At 32.0% G+C, this 22787-nt stretch overlaps 3 protein-coding genes across 3 annotated transcripts; all 3 read left to right on the top strand.

The window, feature by feature from the left end:
* The first annotated feature begins 469 nt into the window (after positions 1 to 469).
* Positions 470 to 8915, top strand: LOC111425637 (FHIP family protein AGAP011705). The gene is made up of 4 exons (XM_023059786.2): positions 470 to 900; positions 1002 to 1171; positions 5063 to 6581; positions 8334 to 8915. Exons 1-4 carry the CDS (start codon positions 751 to 753, stop codon positions 8802 to 8804), a joined length of 2310 nt encoding a protein of 769 aa, XP_022915554.1. The 5' UTR covers positions 470 to 750; the 3' UTR covers positions 8805 to 8915.
* Positions 8916 to 9052: 137 nt separating this feature from the next.
* Positions 9053 to 21882, top strand: LOC111425638 (dipeptidase C). The gene is made up of 6 exons (XM_023059787.2): positions 9053 to 9162; positions 19734 to 19926; positions 20260 to 20499; positions 20553 to 20659; positions 20727 to 21593; positions 21648 to 21882. The coding sequence occupies exons 2-6, from the start codon at positions 19735 to 19737 to the stop codon at positions 21697 to 21699; spliced, it is 1458 nt and encodes a 485-aa protein (XP_022915555.2). The 5' UTR covers positions 9053 to 9162; position 19734; the 3' UTR covers positions 21700 to 21882.
* LOC139430970 (uncharacterized) lies at positions 12339 to 14008 on the top strand. Its single transcript, XM_071198522.1, has one exon. It carries the CDS (start codon positions 12726 to 12728, stop codon positions 13200 to 13202), a length of 477 nt encoding a protein of 158 aa, XP_071054623.1. The 5' UTR covers positions 12339 to 12725; the 3' UTR covers positions 13203 to 14008.
* Positions 21883 to 22787: the final 905 nt, after the last annotated feature.

A 22787-nucleotide genomic window follows, 5' to 3' on the forward strand; every position in this document is an offset into this window, starting at 1 on the left:
TAACGGCACCCCCCATATTTTATTACTTAGTCGTCTTCGGCGTCTCATTTTACATCTTTTATACTCCACATGTCCTATACCTAACATTAATAGTTTGGGAATTAATTGGAGTTTTTTGAAAAATGCTCACATATCATATCGATATTAACTTAATTAATGTGGATTATAACTTATGTGGTATACAACTTATATATAAGAATTTCGAATTTCCCGCTAAGTTGGTACATCTAACATGGCGACCTTTCGGGCTTCATTTTAGCATAGCATACGCACTCTAGATTATATATAAGACCTCAATGCCCCAAATTAAAAGATGTTTCATGCATTATTATTAATTTATTATTATTAAGCGTATCGATAAAAAATTAAATGATAATTATTTTAAAAGATGTCATCGTAATCGACGTAATCGACTGAGATAATTTAAAAATAACCGCGAAATCCATCTTATCTCAAATACAAGTTTGAATAGACAAAACGATCCTAATTAAGCGTTACGATAAGATTAATTCTCACGACACCGAATGTAAACGATGTTATATGCAAATTGGAACGTTATTTCCATTTACTTTTCCGACCAAACCCCGTAACCTAAACGCGTCAAATCTCGTCGTTGACAACGACGAAAAACGATAACAGTTGTGTTAATAACAAAGGCGAAGACGACCGTGGGTATTTATTTTCGGTGATCTATTTCGGTCGGAAATCATGTAGCGTTTTAACGGGATACTGCAAGAAATTGATTTCGAAATGGAATGGTTACGCAATAACGGGTTTGTGGGCTCAGTTCGACCACTAAGGGCTATTGGGCCCCCCGATGGGGGCTGTGACCCCACAGCTTGTTACGACAGTTTTAAAGAACATTGGCAACAAGCCTGGTTAATTATCCAACGAAATCAGGTTGGTACATATCACTTTTTTTTTGAGGTTATGTTCTGCCATAACCCTAAACGTAGTTCCATTGTTTTTTTCATTGTTTTTAAGAAATTATTACTTTTCAGCAATTACCTAGTCACGATGACGTACTTGGAGTCGTTAATCACCTTGAACAAATGGTTTCATTGCTTGTTTATGACATTAAAAATAATTTAAATCCATCAGATTGTCTTGGATACCTTTTAGATGAAAACCTCTTAGAAAAACTTTATAATTGGAGCATTGGTACAGGAAAGTAAGTCAAAAACATCATTATTATTTTGTTTTCTTTGATATTTTGACCTCTAAGGTTATTTTGAAACAATTGTGACTTATTGCATACTCGATAATCAACCATTAAACTTTATGTGGCTTACATTATTGATTAACACAATGAGTACTTAGTAATTTAATTTATTAATCTGTTTTTTAGGAACTTTTATTATCATGAAATGAATGTTTTTGAGATGTTAACATCATAAAAGCAGTCCAAATTGAAACCACAAATACAACATCAAATTATAAACTTTAAAAAGTAATTATCTTAATAATTTTAATTTGTAGATGATGCTGTATTAATCCTTGTATGACCAAGACTATAATATAGGCAATAATTTTTGACATAGCATACAAAATCAAAGTTTGATGTACTGTCCTATTAATCATAAGAGTCATATCTGCATATTTAGAAGTTTTGAGAAAATGTGAAAAATTTGTTTATCTTTTTTCCATCCTAAGTACTATTACTCAGGAAGACTAAGTTAGCAAAATCTATTTATTTTTTGACATAGGATCAGAATATAAACTTTTTTTCAAATTAAGAGTTTAAAATATGTTTTTGTTAGTTATGACAAATTTATAAATTTATAAGTGAACATTTTCTGTTTAGAAAAACTAGAAATACTACCTCTAAAGAAATGTTTATTGCAACTTCAGGTTTTTCACACTTGTAGAAATGATACACATAATAATAATAACTAATAAAATACATTGTAGTTTAAACAACATTTTGTAATGGTAACTAAAAACGAAAACATGTAGCTAACAAATACGCAGCAATAGTGTATTAACCGAAATTTTTAGTAATACAGTAAGACCTCATTTAGATTGGTCATTGAGGTCATCTTATCACATAGTAAATAAGGAAATGGGAATATGCGACCAAAAATAAACAATTTGCGTTTTATATAATGTTTTATATAACGACGTGACTGCCATAGTTTGGGAGTGTGTTGCTGCGGTGATTTCAACTCAAAAATGTATAATGAACATACACCCAAAACGCTATCGTAACCAAGCTACAAACATTTGAAATTTTAAATAAGTAGTAGTAGACCAATTAAAAAGAAACAGTTTTATTGAATTAATTGTTCAAAATGTCCACCCAGTTGCTATATACATAGTCTAGCTCTTCTTAGAATTGAAGTGGTAGCTCTGCTAACAGTCTCAGGATCAGCACAAATAATTTCTGGCATCCATAATTCTAGCTACTAGTTGTTCTTTGTTTTCAATATTTTCTTCATAAAGTAAACTTTTCAGTCTTCCCCATAAAAAGTAATCTAAGGGATTAAAGTCTGGTGACCGTGCTGGCCAAGGAACTGCAGAACCTCTTCCAATCCACTGGTGTCTCCACACCAAAGTGTGGAGGTTTACTTACATTAAAAGGAACATCATCCAGTAATATTGGAAGATCATTTTCAATGAAACGTAAATAACGAATGGCCGTGAAACGTTCTTCAGTTATAAACGGACCAATAAGGCGGTCATCAATCGAAAGTCTATCTTGAAAATGGTATTCCCGGATTTGTCGTGGATTTTCAAATGCCCAACAATGTGAATTCCTGGTGTTATTGATGCCGTTTTGGGTGAATGAGGTTTGTTTATCACTAAACAATGTTATCCGACACGACAACTCCTTTGATTTTTCAATATCCAGCGACTAAATTCAAGTCTTGAAGCGTAGTCGGCAGGTTTTAAAGCTTGTACAGGTAAGATGTGGTACGGGTACAAATCGAAATTGCATAAAGTTCTCCATACTCTCATCCGGCCTATGTTAAGTGTGCTGGCTATTCTTCGGACACTAGTAGAATGTTGAGCATCAATCGTATTAAGTATTGCTTCCTGTTGAACGCCTGTTTCTCTTAACCATCGATGGACATTGCTAAAAACAGTTCTACAAGGCACTTTACAAGTGGGAAATCGTCGACGATATTCATCAACTGCCGCTCGTCCGTTTCCATTACACAATCCATAAACAAAGTGAATGTTGGCGTATTCTTCATTCGAAAAAGTAAACATACCTTTAATAAGAGTATTTTAATATAACACACGAAAATAAACACGCAAAATTAATTTAATTGACGTTTGCTGTCACAATAAATAACAAATTATCATTCACAGCCAGTGAAAAAGTCCAGGTCTTTTTAATAATAACAAAATCAACAGCTTGTAGTTCGGTTACGATAGCGTTTTGGGTTCATTAGACATTTTTGACTTGAAATCACCCCAGCAACACACTCCCAAGCTATGGCAGTCACGTCGTGGGACATCCTGTATATAAAGTTTATAATTGTAATGAAGGTCATGGTTCTTCTGATATTGTTGATTTTTTTGGCGAAGAAATCGTCATTTATCGCTTTCTTTTTCTTTCATTAAGCAAATATCGGTATCAGGCGATCGCATCCAAAACTCCTCTTCTTGCTTTTGCTGCATTTGATCTGCTATTTCGATTTTCGCCTTTTTCAATTCGTTGTTCTGCCAGTTCCTGAAGTAGCTTCACCAGTCCTGCTATTTCGACTAGGTTGACAATTTGACCAACAATAGGCTCTTCTCGTTGATAATCCTGGGATACCTCCGGCCATTTCTTCTTCCACACTTCATTCAAGCTCTTCAAAGTTAATTCTTGCCAACCCAACCCAGTGTTCGCTTTTTTTTTCTCGCAATATAAATGTGCGCTTTGACATTTTCTTTAAAAAAAGTTCTGTTTCATTCACGTTAAAAACCAATTCTGGTGGATAAATTCCTCTTTTAATTATGGTTTTTAACGTTGCAGGAAAAATTGAAGCGGCGGCATGTTGTGGAAATTGCTTATTTTTATAAAATTATCGAACCAACCTCGGCTAACTGTAAAGTTTTCACTCGTATTTTCTCTTTCATTTTTAATGTGATTAAAAATATTTATGGCCTTTTGCATGATGGTTTTTTGACTTAACATGGCATGTTGCGTTGGATTTCATCATCAATCCAAACGTAAAAACGTTTTTCCATTTCTTCTAAAATATTGCTTCTTGATCGAGTTATCTTTGCTGCACTAGACGATGTGGTTGTAGTTACTGACAACTTAATTTTGTCTTTGTTTTTTATAATTGTTGTTATTGTAAAAGTAGACAAATTTAGCATTTCCGACGTCAACTTGATGTTCACCGTTTTCCAATCGCCTGAACACTTGCATTTTAATGTCGAGCGAAATGCTTTTTCGTGTCATTTTTGTTTTATTATGTTTAAATTTAAATTAACAAATATTTATTTGATTTTCTTACATAATAATCTCTATTATTACTACATAAACTAATTACGTTTTACGCAGAACGTGAAAGTGTTGAACACTCTTTAATAACTTACAAAACTTAAATGCGCCAAACAAACATAAATTCTGGGGAATCACAGCGGAATCACTATCTATCATGCATGTTTCTAAACTGAGCCGTTAAGTTGGTCGCTGCTAAATTTGTGATGAACAAAGAAAAATGGAGACTATACAAATGAAAAAACTTTTAATTATTTAGCTTAATTATTCAGTACTTCGAAGATATCGGCCGTGCCAAATTTTCCGACGTCAAATTGGATGTTTTATTTGAGGTTTCAATTTAAACAACTGCTTTTAACTAAACCTATACAAATTGGTTTAAAATTAGAGTGAGGTTAACATAATATTTCCGTTTACAATAAAAATTTCGACTTTTGAAACTAACAAAGTTAGAAATACGATCTTAAATAACAGTTTTATTATGTTTCTTGGCAACGGTTATATCAAACTTTATGGTTTTATTGTATTCAAGGTAACGTGCATTCAATCACGTAAACGCAAATGAAATAAATTCGTTGTTTTAAGCCTATTTTTTTAATATATTTTCTTTTATTTCTATAGATATATAAACGCAGTGCGTTTGGAACAACTGAAGCTATATGAAACGCTATTAAATCATTCAAGACACGTTTTGTTGGTTAGAGATTCATTTTTACGTCCGCTCTTAAGATTGTTGGAGTCATGTCAAAATGATGTTTTACAAAACCAAAGCGAAAAACGTTTGATAGCGTTATTATACCAATTATGTGTGCAACTAATGCAAAACGTGGATCTCGTTGATTTATTTCTCAGGACGGAACCAAAACCGAAGTTTTTATTGTTTACTTTATTAATTAATTATGTTTACCGTGATGATTCGATTGGGATGCAAGCGAGAGACGCTTTGTTGTTATGTATGTCGCTTTCGAAGAAGAAACGAAATGTAGCTGATTACATTTTGAATCAATCAAACATGGATGTACTTCTTGTTTCTGGTTTAGGTGGATTGTATTCGATTCTTCCGTTAGTTTTGACGGATGTGACGGCGCCGGATTGGCACAGATTAACAGCGGATGATGTTAAGGATATTAAAGACTTATCCGAGTTTATAACATCTTTAGAATTTATAAATGCTGTGGCTCATGTTGCGCATCCGGATATTGCGAAAGGATTAGAAGAATTTATGCATAGAGGATTTTTTATACCCGTTTTAGGACCGGCGTTGCTACAATCAAATTGTGCCGAACAAACAACGGCGATTGCTTATTTAGAATTAATTTTAAGGACCGTTACCCAACCGGGATTACTTTATCCTTTATTACAATTTTTATTAAAAAGTGAATACGACGGCGAACGACTTTTAACGATATTAATCGATCGAATCGATTCAGAACCACAATTAACACTCGTTTCTTTAGCGCTTTTCGAATCCCTATTAGATCTTAATTGCGAGGACGTCATGTTGGAGTTGGTTTTTAAATATTTAAGACCGTGTTTACATGTTATGTTATCGCAAAGATGTACGAGTTTTCCGCTTGATATGCGGTGTCAAAGCTTCGAAAAATTATTAACTTTATCACCGACATGTTGCGATACATTATCTGTTATACCAAAGATCGATGGAAGGCCGGTTTATCAACAAAGTTTATATGGCAATTACCACGCATATCTTTACGATGCTCGGAACAAAATTAATTTATGCCAAATCATGTGTTCGAATTGGAACAATTCTTACGCTGGTTGTGATAGTTCCTTGGGCGAAAGTAGCGGATACGAAAGTTTGAAACAAAAAATTGAAAGCGACGCGGATGGAAGGGATAGAGAAAGGCCGATTTGGCAAATTTCCTCGAAAAAAATTGATAAAGACGATATGGAAAAATTTGTTGATGACCCTAATTGTTTAACGTCATCCGATGCGATCGGGCCGTTTCTTACCGTTATTTTAAACAAATTAAAAGTTTTATTAAATAATACTATTTACGTTAATTTACACCTAACAGGGTTAATATCTCGACTTGCTGTTTACCCACTTTCTTTATTAAGAAGTTATTTATTGGACCATAGTTTAATTTTACAACCGAATGTACCTTCATTATTTCAGGTAATTAATTAACCCTACGTTAGGCGCGCGAATATCCAGCAAATATACGCATGTATGCACTTTGGGGGTGAATATCACAACAACTTTTTGAGATTGCTGTAAATACCGTCACTTTATGAATTTTTTATCAAAAAATTTAAGACGAAATTTTGGTATTTCAACAGGTTTTTCATATTTTGTGCAGTTTCGCAGTTTAAGAGGATGTTATTTCGAAAACGGCTGGACGGATTTCAACGCGGTTTTTACTAAATTGTGTGCAATAACTCTGTGTGTCGAATTCCGGTAATAGTTTTTCAAAATTATTTTTTTTTGATTTTTTAGAGCGAGTGAAGTATTTGAAAAAATTCGGAATTAGATAGGCTACGCGACGCCATTGCAGTAACGGGCGAGCGTTAGTCGGCTTCGGGGAAACACCCGAGAAATCAGAATGACACAAGGATCCTTCAAGAAATTAATTTTATAGCGAATTTTGAAAGTTATCGATGAAAATTGCAACATCGAAAAATTTATCAAAACTTCAAATATTGTTTTCTCAAAAACTAAAAGTTATTTTTCAAAACGGGTTGGTTCATTGGAAAGGTGACACTCTTATTAACACTTTGGGAAATTTTCATAATCATATTCTAAGAACTGGATTTTATACGAATTTTTAAAACTTAATCGGCGTAAATTGCAACATCGATTATTTCAAAAATTTTTTTCTCAAGAACTAAAAGCGATTTTTCAAAACGGCTTGATACTTTAATTAAAAATTGGTGATATTTCCACAAGGATCCTTCAAGAAATTAATTTTATAGCGAATTTTGAAAATTATCGATGAAAATTGCAACATCGAAAAATTTATCAAAACTTCAAATATTGTTTTCTCAAAAACTAAAAGTTATTTTTCAAAACGGGTTGGTTCATTGGAAAGAAGACACTTTTATTAACACTTTGGGAAATTTTCATACTCATATTCCAAAAACTGGATTTTATACGAATTTTTAAAACTTAAACGGCGAAAATTGCAAAATTCGAAAAAGTTGTCGATCATTTCAAAAATTTATTTCTCAAAAACTAAAAGCGATTTTCCAAAACGGCTTGTTGTATTAAAAAGAGGATACTTTAATTAATAATTGGTGATATTTCCACAAGGATCCTTCAAGAAATTAATTTTATAGCGAATTTTGAAAATTATCGCTGAAAATTGCAAATTATCAAAACTTCAAATATTGGTTTCTCAAAAACTAAAAGCTATTTTTCAAAACGGGTTGGTTCATTGGAAAGAGGACACTCTTATTAACACTTTGAAAAATTTTCAAACTCATATTCCAAGAACTGGATTTTATACGAATTTTTAAAACTTAATCGGCGAAAATAGCAAAATCGATTATTTCAAAAATTTATTTCTCAAAAACTAAAAGCGATTTTTCAAAACGGCTTTTTGCATTAAAAAGAGGATACTTTAATTAATAATCGAGAGTGATTACAGTGACAATTCTGTTAGTAATGAATGTGATATAAATAAAATTATGTTGTACTAGAATATTTGGTAACTATCCGGTATTCGGCCGGATTTCAAAAAATGTCGGATATCCGTTCCAAGACTTGTAAAAATGATCAGTGATAATAACTAAGTTTACTCCAAATTTTTTCATTAAACAGTTGCCGTGAAATCCATCACTAAACAACATCGCAAGCAATTTTATGCATATATCTGCTGGTTAATTTACAAAAAAGTATTAATAAACATTATTCAATTTTAATTTACAGATTATAGCATCATTAAAAACTGTAATAGACACATACATGTTACGTCAAGCAGATTGGCCAGCATTAATAGAAGAAGCAAGATTATTCTTGGTGGATCGTGAAACAAGATTAGTAAACGCGAGGCGTGAACGTTTTAGTTGTCCATTACCGCCCGTTCCAACGCCTCAACAACAAAACTTGTCTGATAGTGATAATCAACCGTTTTCGCGTAATAAAGGTATAAGGAGGAGTTTTACATCGTCGATATCATCGATTTCGAGCATGTTCAATCGACGGCATAGCCACGTTGAAACAAGTATGCCACAGCAAATGGTTCAATTAGATGGTAGTCCCGAAAGTTTGGTTTATCCGAAATTTACGGAAAGTCAACATGTTGCGATTTGCGCGGTATTGCTGGATGAGTGGGTGAAAGAGCTTGCTGCGCTGGCTCAAGAACATGCCGTCTCACAATTAACTTCTTTATACAAGTAACAAAACGTGTATACATTTATTTGTATATATAAATGTTGTATTATTATATTTTTTGTACATATAATATCACTAATATGTAAAATATATAAAAAAAAATTAACTCATATTAAAGAGTCTTTTTTTATATTATGAAACGAGTAAAAATGTTACAAAATGGTATTAAATTGCGTTAATATCTAAAGCCTTCTTAGATTTCAAGTATTTTCGAAAAGATAATGCAATCCCACTTTTGATTTATTGGTTAATATAACATTTATCATTTACTGACCGCGATATAACCTACTATTTCTGTGCCGCTCAAACAATAGATATTATTATTTTCGACGTGTATTCGTGAAGACAACATCGAAAAAATAATGTAAGTAAAGTTTTAATTAAACACCTTTAAATATCGTTTTATCTTAAGTACTTATCGTGTGAAATATATTTTGAACTATTTTTAGGTTATGTCATTTAGAAATTTTCCATTATCAAACAAAGAACATTTTTTATTTGAAATCGGTTTATTTATTACGATTACTTAACAAAAATAATTACAAAATTTACTAAAACATTATTTTTTTAACTCGAAGGAATTTTCGTTTCTATTCTTATCCCATGAAACGTTTTTATTTGTTCTTTTAAAGCGTTCGTTATCGCCTGGTGTTGTTTCACCCTTGAGAGCCCCTTAAAATCAATCGACTCAACATAAACGGTGTACATCGCCCCACAACCACCTGAAATATCTTCTACAACAATTTCTTTTGCGTTTGGAAACTTTGATTGCAAAATCTTCTTCATGCCATCCTCAGAACTACCTGAACTGTATTTTCTTATTTGCTGATATAAAAAAAATTTATGTTTAGGAGATTAATTTTTTTCTAATCACTTACTGATATCAAAAAAATACGTGTTTTGAACTTATTCGTATTAAAATGTTTTATAATATTTAATTTTTCGAACATTTTGACGGATTAATTTGAGGTTATAGTTGTACTGATTTCTATTTTACCGACTTATTTTGTATAGTTTAATATAGGTGATCAATTTTACGCCATTTTATTTGATTGATTAACTCGATTCGGATTAAGATAATTTAATTAATTTGTTGTTCTTTTAGAATCATTATTTATTACACTGTTTTGTAATAACAATATAAAATAATTTTAACAATAATATAAACAAGGTTGATGTCGCACGATACAATAACAATATGTTATTGTATGTTTTGCGTTCAAATGCCGATTGAAAAATGTCAGTGTAATATTAATCTGAAACTGATCATCACATTGGGGCGCCAAATTATGTTGTAAATCTTCTTAACCGAGGCTTTAGTAATAACAATTTATAACATTCTTCCAACAAGGTGCTCTTCAACTCAGATTTATTAGAAACTTCACCTTCCCGAACTTTGGTATCTAAATAATTCCATAAATTTTCAATTTGATTTATGTCTGGGCTTTGGGGTGGCGTTTCCATTACATGAGGGCAATTATATAAGAGCCAAGAACATACTTTGTACGCCTTGTACTTTGGATCATTGTCTTGGTAGAATCGTCAAGAGATGCAAGAGATGAAATGTAAACATGCTGGTCCAACAGCTGAAAATAGTTGGTCTTAAATTTTTTAACCTCATTTTTTCTCCATACAACAGTTTTCCAAAAAGAAAAATCTTTATTTTCGTGCTCTTTCGCAAATATTAATCTGATGTTGTCCTACTGATTTTACTTCCTGAGAATGTTTAAGCACTATATTTCAAATTTCAAGAGGCCAAACACCTCTTTGTATAGACATTTCGAATAAAAAGCTAGATTTCCGTGCGAATAATAAAAAAAAGTCAAACTGTCATAACTTCTACAAGAAATTGTTTGTAATTTTTACTTATGGCTGTCTTAATTTAGCGCTTAATTGGTTATTTTATGTTTTTATTTTTTATTTTTTATGAAGTTAAAACAGCGAATTATCGATGAATCACGATTAATTTCCTGAGAATCATGAATTAGTGATTCCATCGACATTTCAAACACTTAGTTATGCGGGTTTTAGGTATTTAAGCAATTTAGTTGAAAACTGGGCGTTTATTTTTGATAATTTTTGTTGATATTCTCTTACATTTGGATTGCTAATAGATTTATTTCTGAGAATTTATGAGTGATTAACTGCTTAAATGTCACGGAAGCGATGTACAGTCAGTTCCAAAAGTCATCGTACACCAATGATTATTAATTAAAATAAAATAATTAATGATTTTTAAAATAGGATCATAAGTAAAAGTTTTTTTTATTTAGTAGTTATAATAGTTCATTTTAAACAGATTTATAAGTAAAAAACTCTTGAACGATGAAATCTGAGTAGTACTAGTACTTCGTAGGTCCTCCATTCGCTTTTAACACAACTTTCAATCTCCTCGGCATTGATTGCACAAACTTTTTAGTATAAAAAATCGGAATTTTTCCCCATTCTGCTTGCAATGTAACTTTTAACGATTCCTTACTACCAATGTTGTGTTTTCTAAGTGCTTTTTCTAAATAATACCACACGTGATCTATGGGGTTAATATCTGGTTAATTTACACTTTATGTAGATTTAAAGAATTATTTGTCTTTCGTACTGTAGCACGCAGTGAGGTGGCTGCAGTTATATCAGGTATTCATTCTGGTGCTGTGGGAAGTGATTTTCTTGGTATAAACACAATTAAGATGTCATGTCCATATTTATTAGATATTATAACGCATATTATTAACACTTGTCTCCTAGAATCGGTTTTCCATGATTGCTGGAAGGATTCCATTGTGATTTCTTTGCCGAAAACCAGTGCTCTTGAGAGTTATACAGATTTTAGATCTGCACTTACAGTTTCATTAACTTGATTTTGAAGGCTCAAAGATTTGCAATAATTTCTTCTCTAATGCTAATTTTTAATATTTCCGGTATCTACAAACTTTTTAATTATGTACTTTTGGGTTGGGTCAAAAAAATCAAATTATATAATTTTTTTTAATTTTTATAATATTAATGTAATATTTGTTTTTGTAATATTGTGATGACGATAAATTTAAAGTGTTTATGTCCCATTAAAGTGTTTATTTTAGTGCTCAGTTAGCGATGACGTAGCCACCTTATGCAATTGTGCAACGTTATTTATAAAATTTTATTTATGATAACTTGTTTACAAAATATGATTGAATTTTTTGATTACAAAATAATGACAACATAACGTTTAAGGTAACTATTTATCTCGGATTTTTTTATTTTATTTTATTAAAGTAAAACTCGTGTTTGGATTCGGATTACGTTTTGAAAATATTCCAAGATTTTATTTAAGTTCATTGCCTTCGACGTTTTACGACGCATTTTATATATTCGTATATATAAATTTAAATGGAAATCAGAAATCATAGATATATATATCGAATGTTCTAGAAATATAATTAAACAAGTGGAGTCCTCTATTGGTAGAGATTGATATAAACATAAATAAATACGGGACGCTTTCTCCCCACCATTGAATAGAATGCGGATGACGTCACGACGACCATTCTACATTTTCGTTGATCGTAGAGCTAACGTAACCTTGAGGTTGTATTCCTACATCCCGTGATCCCGTACGAGTGTTTACATAAAGAAATTTCGTTTTATTTGGTGGTCAATTATAAATAAAAAGGCGTTTCGTTGAATAAAAAGGTGTCGCTTAACGATATCGTTATCGCGAATTAAAAAAAAGTGTTTGGAAAGATTATTAAAGTGAATTGTTTACATGGTACTAGTTATCTGGCGTAACGTTTAGAGGCGGCATAACACCCAAACAACATTGTGACATTATAACTTGGCAGTCAATCGACGACCGTCGAAAAAGAAGGGTACATAATATATAATACGAGATTAATACTGTGCGTTTGTTTACAAAACAGTGGAATAAAAAATAAATATTTTTTTGGTGTGATGTTGATAATGCCATCAGCAAATATGAGAAATTCGAACGCCTCAACCGGTTCGGTACCAGTAAAAGCACCCGAATTTACGATTAGTGCTAAGGACGTGGAAGGTTTAGTGTTGGAGATCAAGGAAAATTTGAGAGTATCCACAACGATGAAAGCCATACCATGTAGTCATTTATCGAGAAAATCATCTAGAGCATCCCCGTATCGTGTACCGAATAGAATTATTTGCCCATGCGAAAATAGCAACAACACCATCTCATCTACCGTGTGCGAATGTGGTAGGAAATTAAAACGTAAACCTGCCCAAGATAACCAAGAAGATCCATATGAACTACTTCAAAGGTTGTTACGTGATGGTAGTTTAGTGAACGAAGCGGTGCGACGCGTACAGCTTGGATTGTCTCCGAAACAACGTTATTTTTATGAATCCGACGATGATACGAGCCCAATGTTACGTTTGTGTGCACAGGAGAACTGAGTCCCATAACAAAAAATAATAATAAAACTTAATTGGGATTATTATTTATTTCTCGATGTTCCTCTAGTTAGCGTATGGAAGCACGTGTGGTTGACGTGTGTGTTGCGTTTCGTTTTATTATTATTATTATTATTTCGAGTTTTATTTTATTTTGAAAAACATTTTTGCTCCGAAAGGAGTTACTAAGTATTATACGCTTAGGACTATGGATTCTACGCTTAGGACGTTCGTTCGATGTAAAAAAAAAATTAAGAAAAAGAGTATTGATTGACAAATCTCTTGTTTATCGGTTTTAAGACTACATTTTGTTTTGTATATAAGTTTATTTTGATTTATTTGCGCATGCGCCAGAACAAACCCAATAGATTTGTTTTGTTTTATTTCCATTCTTTTTATTTCTTTCAAAAACACCGATAAACGCGACATTTGTCCATGATTTTCTTTAAACAGTTGTTCGTATAGTTCGACTTCGTTATCTGTGATTGCCGAATACGGTCCGCGACCGAAAAGAAAACGTCCCTCATGTATACGAGGTGCGGACCACGGATTCGAATTCAAAAAATAAAAAAAAAAAACAAAAAAATTATTTAAAGAGAAAACCGGGTTTCGATTTTTAAATCAACCTGGCATTAGTTAGTAAAAATAAAGTTTTTTTTTTAATTCAGACACCTCCAGGTCATTTAACTTAAGTTTCGTTGCTGATGCAATAATTGCGTTTACGTTTTTAATACTGTTCTTTGATGCCTATGGCATTATTTTGTAATAATAACCAAAATAACGAGAATAAAAACCTATTTTGTGCGAAACTTTTTTTTTATTTAAAACCTAAAAATTTCATGATGTTTAACTATTCTTAAATGTTTAGATGTTTAATTAATTAAAGAGAAGATGATTTGATATAAAAAGTTTTAATCCTCTAATTACAACCCGTGTATTTGAATAACTTTTTTTCCACGGTGGGTGCATGGATCTTACACATCCCATTTGGAGAATTCTGCAGCCACATATTTCATTAATTGAAGTTAAAAGTGTCAAGGGTAGGGCTGATATGACGATAACATCGTATGTACTCAAAAAATCTAAGAATATTTTAGTCATGTGAAATTAATTCAAGATGAAAATAAAAAATCTGAAATTATTATATTCTACAGGGTGAGTTATTAGTATTCCGGCGGTCGATAGTTACTAAACCGTTTGAAAAACAAAACTATGACTCATCACATTCTATTACGTAAAATTATTTTTACTTATACATACTTTTTTCTTAAGTTTTTTAAATGGAACACCTTGTATATTGTGTGCTAGTTGAATTGCTCATCAAGTTTCCTTTAATTAATGATGAGTATATCATATGTCTAACTTTAATAGTTTTCCTGATATTTAGAATTAAAAAGAAATGTGTAATAAAATGTGTCAAAAACGACATTTTTGCTGATTTTGCCTTGAAACTAAGTCAGACAATAGTCAAAGCCAGTAGGTAGATGATAGTATTCAAAGATATTAGATACACTATACAGGCTGTTTATAAAGCTTAGTTACTTTTGATGTTTTTCAAATGGCTTTTTCTTAAGTTTTTTAAATGGAACACTCTGTATTTTAATAATAATAATAATAATAGTTTATTGGCACAACAATACAATATAGGTAATACATTAAAATAACTAAGTATAGAGTTTGCCAAAGGATATTTCCATCAGTAAGCCAAATTATGGCGTCCTGGTCTTCCTGGAAATCCCATACACAAAAAAAAAAGAAATATATAAAAAAAAAACAAAATAAAGTAATAACAAATTAAAATTAAATTCAACCTGAAACAATTATCGTGGCCGATAAGTAAAAAACAAAAAAAATATAAAAAATGAACGGCCTAAACAAATAAAAATTAATATATGTCCCTAACAAACTAAAAAGAAAAAATATATATATATATACTAATTCGAGTTGAAGGTAGAACGACGCGCTAGTCATTAAGCAATTTAAAACGCAGAGACTCTTTAAAAATGCGAAACGATGGTTGAGCAAAAAGCAGACTGTACTTATTCAAAATACATGCCGCGTTATAACTAAAAGACCTCTTGAACAATTGGGTACGGTGACGAGGAATGTCAATGAGGTCCTTACGCCGTACATTAATATTATGAATGTCCGTTCTGTAAGTAATTTTGTTGGTGAGGTAAGGTGGTAGCTTACTTGACACAACTTTATAAAGAAAACAACCAAAATGTAACCGACGACGACTTGACATACTCAGCCACTTCAACTCCCCCAGCTTATACGATACTCTCTGACGTCGGCGTATACCAAATATAAAACGAATACAAGAATTCTGAACTACCTGAATACGTCGCGCATCATCAGTCAACAGGCAGTGGCCGTAAATTGTGTCACAGTATGTAAAGTTGAAAGATTCTTTTTAATATCGGCGTTCAAGACTTGCCTATGAGCAAACAGCATTTTCAATTTTGTGTAAGCACGCCTGATCAGTTCACTTGTGTTACGTGTAAACCTTAAGCTGTCGTCAATGTAAAGACCAAGATCCTTGACACAGACCTTCCTCTCCAATTCAATTCCATCTATAAAGATATGGGCCATATTGCTGACAAGCGCTTTGGATTCCCTACCCCCGAATACCATATAGACCGATTTATCCCCATTTAACAAAAGACCATGTTTCTTAGTAATATTTAAAAATTTATTTAGATCATTGTTTACATCTGCAACAGACTCTAGCACATTATTTGAGCTAAAGCTGTGGTAAAGTTGTGTGTCATCCGCATAGATATGAAATTTTGAGCAAAAGCGGTCAAAGATCAACATTTGAGACGTATAGATAGTGAACAAAAGGGGACCCAATGTAGAGCCCCGCGGCACACCAGACCTCAATACGGCAGGATCCGACGTATATTGTACACGTATATTGTGTGCTAGTTGAATTGCTCATCAAGTTTCCTTTACTTAATGATGAGTATGTCATATGTCTAACTTTAATAGTTTTCCTGATATTTAGAATTAAAAAAAAAAGTGTAATAAAATATGTCAAAAACGACATTTTTGCTGATTTTGCCTTGAAACTACGTCAGACAATAGTCAAAGCCAGTAGGTAGATGATAGTAATCAAAGATATTAGATACACTATACAGGCTGTTTATAAAGCTTAGTTACTTTTGATGTTTTTCAAATGGCTTTTTTTTAAGTTTTTTAAATGGAACATCTTGTATATTGTGTGCTAGTTGAATTGCTCATCAAGTTCCCTTTAATTAATGATAAGTATGTCATATGTCTAACTTTAATAGTTTTCCTGATATTTAGAATTTAAAGAAAAATGTGTAATAAAATATGTCAAAAACGACATTTTTGCTGATTTTGCCTTGAAACTACGTCAGACAATGGTCAAAGCCAGTAGGTAGATGATAGTATTCAAAGATATTAGATACACTATACAGGATATTTATAAAGTTTAGTTACTTTTTATGTTTTTCAAATTGCGTTTTCTTAAGTTTTTTAATTGGAACACCTGTATATTGTGTGCTAGTTGAATTGCTCATCAAGTTCCCTTTAATTAATGATAAGTATGTCATATATATAACTTTAATAGTTTTCCTGATATTTAGAATTTAAAGAAAAATGTGTAATAAAATCTCATTATTGTACTTAGAAAAGTGACAGAATGTAATATATTCTGTCCTTTTTTTTGTTCTTTCTTTTTTGTTTGTCTGTTATTTCTAAATCAGTAATATTATATTAAAATACAACTTTAAAAAAAAAATTTTAATAATTAATAATCAATACGTGATAAAAATACAAAAAATACAATTAAATGGCAGAACAATAAATCCCTTTCTTAATTACTAAATTATTTGAAGGAAATGCAGCAACAAACTATAAACAATTACTAAACGTAGCTCAATAAGTAGGTATTAATTTAATTAATATTTAGAAGTTGTTCAAAATGCCGCCCATTTTCTCTTCTACAAGCATTAATGCGCTGTATAAAAGATTTTGAAGTGTCTCTTAACATGTGCATCTTATTTTCTCTAAAGTTGTAAATTATATGGCAGAACAATTGCATATTTTATTACTCACATCTTTTTATGGCAGCAAAATTATTTTAAATTATAAAATATTAATCAAATAATAAAAGGAAGAAGAAAAAAACTCGCTGTATAGCGTATCTAATATCTTTGGATACTATCATTTACCTACAGGCTTTGACTATTATCTGACATAGCTTCAAGACAAAATTGGAAAAAATGTCGTTTTTACACCGTTTTTAAAAAGATGCTGCAATGGACACATTTTGGAAAAACAATTGAATATCTTAAAAACTATGAACATTATGAGTTAGTAACACACACGGCTGTATAAACAAATTTTCCTATTCATAACATGATAAAATATACAGGGTGTTCCATTAAAAAAAAAATGCATACTCTCCGTTACGCCTACATGGAACAACCTGTATAAGTGAAAATATTTTACGTAGTAGAAAGTGGTGAGTCAAACAACTTTTGTAGAAAACATTTTTTTCTTTCTCAAACGGTTTAACAATTATCTCACCCTGTATAATAATACTCAGAATGGCGTGGATGTAATTGATAGAATAAGGCAGTGGCCATTGGTTTTGTTCTTCGGCATACTGAATGTATCAATTTCCAACAACCTCAAACGGTTTCGACTAGTAGTCAAAGGTGCAATTACCTTTGGCAAATCTGTTTGGAGTATACAAATCCATGTTGCATCGACTGCGCAGAGAATTTTGTTTATGTTGTTTGACCATCTAACTTTTGTGCATGGACTGTATGCAGGATGTTTCTAAATTGATGCGAAAGATTTCAACAGGTGATTTTTCAGCGAAAATTAAGGGGTGCCTTTCATATAACATTTTCTCCTCCCAGTTATAGCCCTCTAAAATTAAGGGAAGAAATCTACCACTTTCTTATCCATAAAATAATGCTGAGATCAATTTGACACAAAATAAGACGGACTAACAGTAGAATACAATAAATTTAATGTTTTATTGTGTTATTGTGACAGGAATAAGCATCAAACTTTGGATCTCAGGGACCCAACCCGTCGAACAGTGTGATTTTTAGCCACCCGTTAACTGCAGGATTAAAAAAACCTCATTTTGTCATCGCGAATCAATATGACAGAAGCGATAAAACGTTAATAATCAAGCGGTTTCAACATAACCAAATGAAATCATAGATTCTCCGTTCTAAGTTTAGCCGGGGTTGCTGGTGATCGTAGAGCAACCCCTGCTAAACTTTGAGCGGAGAATCTATGATCTCATCTGGTTATGATGAAAATATACGATTTTGAATATAATTGATGAGTGCAAAAGTTATTATATGCTGCAGTTGATAAGTTTTGGAGTTATTATTCGTGTGGCATGAATTGGAATTATCAGGCGAAATCATATATTTTCACAATAATCAGATGAGATTGCAGATTCTCCGTTTTAAGTTTATTCGAGGTTGAAAAATTATCATACGCTGCAGTTGATAACTTTTGGGTCTATATGGCATAAATTGGAAAGCCATATATTTTCACCATAATTAGATGAAATCTAAATTTAGCCAAATATGTTGAGCAAAAAACATTTCAAGTTCTCAAGTTGAAAAAAAAAAACATAATTCTCGAAATAATCGTTGTTGATGTTTTTAAATAATACAATATGTAATAAATGGAACATAAAAACCATAGGAAGCAAGAATTAGTAATAAAAAATAGTTGATAACGAGCCTAAAAAGCATAATCGATAAACAATTTGAACGATTTTCTAACAATTGTATTGTTACATACCAAATTCGTTGTTAAAATCGTGCATAAAATAAAATTATAATTCCTATTGTTTTGCGGTCAAAATTTCCATTAAGCATTTCTAAACATAAACATCGCCTATATTCGAAAATTGTCTACTATATATTTACGCGATAAAATTCGAAAACAACCGTTGTTTTTGTTGTTATCACACATGGAGTGAGTAAACAACACCCGAAAGCCACGAAAATTAGATAACCAAGATAAACACAAACAATGTGTGTTTAGATGAGTGTATTGTGAAAAGAGAAAGAATTTAGATCGTGTAAAATGGATTACAAGCTCGCACGTGTCTCCTTGCTAATTTTCTCGCGGCGCAATATTTTTACAACTTCAAACGTGTATACTGCGTTCTACAAAAACGAGAGCGCGACGTAAAATCGGTTTTATAATAAAAAAAACTTGAAAAGTTTAATTGCAATCTTACGAAATTTTTTAATTTGTTTGTAAATAATCTTATCAAATACTCCATGCAGTTATATTTTCAAATTATGTAACGAGTTACTACGCCTTTACGTTTTTACTACGTTTCTATCATTATCTCCATAATTTATTGCGCATCAAAAAAATTCTATTCAATTTACAATTTTTATAACAAATTTTGTTTGAAAACTTGACATTGATTTTAAAACAATCACCGATTTCTATCTAATTAAAAAAAATATTTATCAATCATCTTAATCTTATTTATTTATTTTTTTTTTTTAGAATGTCAATAAAAAACACTCTCAATTTGGGTGATAACACTCATTCCGTTCCTTTGGAATTATTTGCGTTGAATAGAAGAAGATTGGTCGATCGATTGAGATCCGTGGGCGTTGAAAAATGTTTGGTTTTGCTTCAAGGAGGTGATGAGGTTCCGTTTAACGATACTGACGTCACCGTTAACGTTTTTCGACAGGTATAGTTGCCAAATAAAAGTAAATACAAAAAAAATAGCCTCAAAGTCTCAAAACTTCTTGATGGTGACGTTGTAAAAACCTGTTACTCAACGGTCTCCGTTCAGCGACTTTCTAACTCTGCGCGCAACCTTTCTTTTTAAGCTTGGCACGAAGTACAAAATACAGAACAATGACCGTGAGGTTGTATCTGGGTTACTCAAAAAAAATAAATAAATAAAAAAAGAATCAAGTTATAAAAAATTTCTTTTCGAATTAAATTTAAATAAACATATCATAACATTCTTAATTTTAATTAGATTGAGTATATGCAACCCAATATACATTAATTTTAGGAATCATATTTTATGTGGGCATTTGGAGTTCTTGAGCCAGGAGTTTATGGAACCGTCGATATCTCCACGGGAAAATCAACCCTTTTTATTCCCCGCCTTCCCGAAAGTTACGCAATTTGGATGGGACCTTTATTAACACTACAAGATTTCAAAAATAAATACCAAGTCGATGAATGCTTCTATCTCGACGAGATAGTTCAAAAAATTCAAGAAAAACAACCCGATCAACTCTTAACTTTGGTAATAACTCACACAAAAATAAAAAAAATTTAACTTTTAATCACATTTTCTAGAAAGGAATTAATTCTGATAGCGGTTTCGAAGCGGTTGAGGCAAAATTCGATGGGATTGATAAATTTAAAGTAAACAACACGATTCTTTTTAATGAAATCGCCGAATTGTATGTAATTTTTTATATTAAAAGACCACAAATTTAATAATATAATTAATTTTTAATTAATTTTTAGGCGTGTTTTTAAAACAAATCTTGAATTAGAAGTTCTTCGTTACGTAGCAAAAGCTTCGTCGGAAGCTCACCGCAAAGTAATGCGTTACGTAAAGCCGGGTCGAAGTGAATATCAATGTGAATCACAATTTATGAATCATTGTTACGCCGAAAGAGGTTGCAGACATGTTTCGTACACTTGTATTTGCGGTGCGGGTCAAAATGGCGCAATTTTGCATTATGGTCATGCCGCCGCCCCCAATGATGCTTTCATTAAAGACGGCGATATGTGTTTATTCGATATGGGTGGAAATTATTTTGGTTATGCGGCGGATATTACATGTTCTTATCCAGCAAATGGGAAGTTTACTGCCGATCAAAAATTAATTTATGAAGCCGTTTTAAAAGCCAATAAAGCTGTTCAAGGAGCTGCGAAACCCGGTGTTTCTTGGGTCGATATGCATTTATTATCCAGCCGCACGCTTTTGGAAGCGTTGAAAACGGGGGGAATTTTAAAAGGCGATGTCGATGAAATGATGAAACATTCTTTGGGTTATTATTTTCAACCCCACGGTTTGGGACATCTTCTAGGTTTGGACGTTCACGACGTCGGGGGTTATTTACCCGGCCAACCCGAACGCCCGAGCCAAACGGGAATTAATAAATTAAGATTCGCCAGGATTTTGCAAAAAGGAATGTTTGTCACAATCGAGCCGGGTTGTTATTTCATCGACCCACTTTTAGATCAAATCTTGGCGGACTCCAAATTATCGCAATTTGTCGTTCCGGAAGTTTTAAACCGCTTCCGTGGTTTTGGCGGCGTCAGAATTGAAGACGACGTTTATATCGGCGAAAATGGAGTTGAAGATTATACTCGCGTCCCGAGAACGTTTGTTAATTAATTAAGTCTAATTATTTAAAATGATTTTTTTTATTGTTTTAGGGTTGAAGAAATCGAGAGATGGATGGCTGGGCTTGATGATGACAAATATTGATTGTCTTATTCAAAGTACACTGTGTTAATTAATTATCGTACCCGAAGTCATCATTGCAAGTATGCAACCAAATACGCAAATCGCTTATTTGGTTGCAATGATGAAGTCGGGGACGATAATTAATTAACACATTGTATATTCTGTATTAATCTTTATATGCTTTTAATAAATTTAATGCATTGATGGTTGTAGATTTTTTTTAACAATTACTCTACAATTACTACTAATACAGGCTGTTTATCAAAAAAGTGCATCTTCGAAAAATCATAACTTTTTACTTATTTAAAACTTTTATTCTTCCTATAAGAGATAGAGGAAAAATGATATCGGGGTCTAGGCTCGATTTTAATAAGGAACTTAATGGTGAAAACCGCATATCGATATCTCTTACGGTTTCAGAGATACAAGGTGTTTATCAAAAAATTCATAACTTTTTACTTATTGAAAACTCTTAATCTTCCTATAAGAGATAGAGTAAAAATGATATCGGTGTCTAAGGCTCGATTTTTATAAGGAACTTAATGGCGAAAACCGCATATCGATATCTCTTAAGGTTTCAGAGATACAGGGTGTTTATCAAAAAATTCATAACTTTTTACTTATTGAAAACTCTTAATCTTCCTATAAGAGATAGAGTAAAAATGATATCGGTGTCTAAGGCTCGATTTTAATAAGGAGCTTAATGGTGAAAACCGCATATCGATATCTCTTTCCGTTTCAGAGATACAGGGTATTCATCAAAAAAAGTCATAACTTTTTACTTATTGAAAACTCTTAATCTTCCTATAAGAGATAGAGGAAAAATGATATCGATGTCTAAGGCTCGATTTTAATAAGGAACTTAATGGCGAAAACCGCATATCGATATCTTTTACGGTTTCAGAGATACAGGGTGTTTATCAAAAAATTCATAATTTTTTACTTATTGAAAACTCTTAATCTTCCTATAAGAGATAGAGTAAAAATGATATCGGTGTCTAAGGCTCGATTTTTATAAGGAACTTAATGGCGAAAACCACATATCGATATCTCTTACGGTTTCAGAGATACAGGGTGTTTATCAAAAAAGTGCATTTTCGAATTTTCTT

Source organism: Onthophagus taurus, chromosome 8 (assembly GCF_036711975.1).
Source record: "Onthophagus taurus isolate NC chromosome 8, IU_Otau_3.0, whole genome shotgun sequence".
Lineage (NCBI taxonomy): Eukaryota > Metazoa > Arthropoda > Insecta > Coleoptera > Scarabaeidae > Onthophagus > Onthophagus taurus.

What these genes read in the sequence shown, in the direction of transcription:
- LOC111425637 (XM_023059786.2), top strand. Translation starts at nt 751, where the DNA reads ATGGAATGGTTACGCAATAACGGGTTTGTGGGCTCAGTTCGACCACTA. An exon ending in TGGAGCATTGGTACAGGAAA is followed by an intron (nt 1,172 to 5,062) that starts GTAAGTCAAAAA and finishes TTATTTCTATAG; the next exon opens with ATATATAAACGCAGTGCGTT. An exon ending in ATGTACCTTCATTATTTCAG is followed by an intron (nt 6,582 to 8,333) that starts GTAATTAATTAA and finishes TTTAATTTACAG; the next exon opens with ATTATAGCATCATTAAAAAC.
- LOC139430970 (XM_071198522.1), top strand. Translation starts at nt 12,726, where the DNA reads ATGTTGATAATGCCATCAGCAAATATGAGAAATTCGAACGCCTCAACC.
- LOC111425638 (XM_023059787.2), top strand. Translation starts at nt 19,735, where the DNA reads ATGTCAATAAAAAACACTCTCAATTTGGGTGATAACACTCATTCCGTT. An exon ending in CCGTTAACGTTTTTCGACAG is followed by an intron (nt 19,927 to 20,259) that starts GTATAGTTGCCA and finishes CATTAATTTTAG; the next exon opens with GAATCATATTTTATGTGGGC. An exon ending in TTTAATGAAATCGCCGAATT is followed by an intron (nt 20,660 to 20,726) that starts GTATGTAATTTT and finishes ATTAATTTTTAG; the next exon opens with GCGTGTTTTTAAAACAAATC.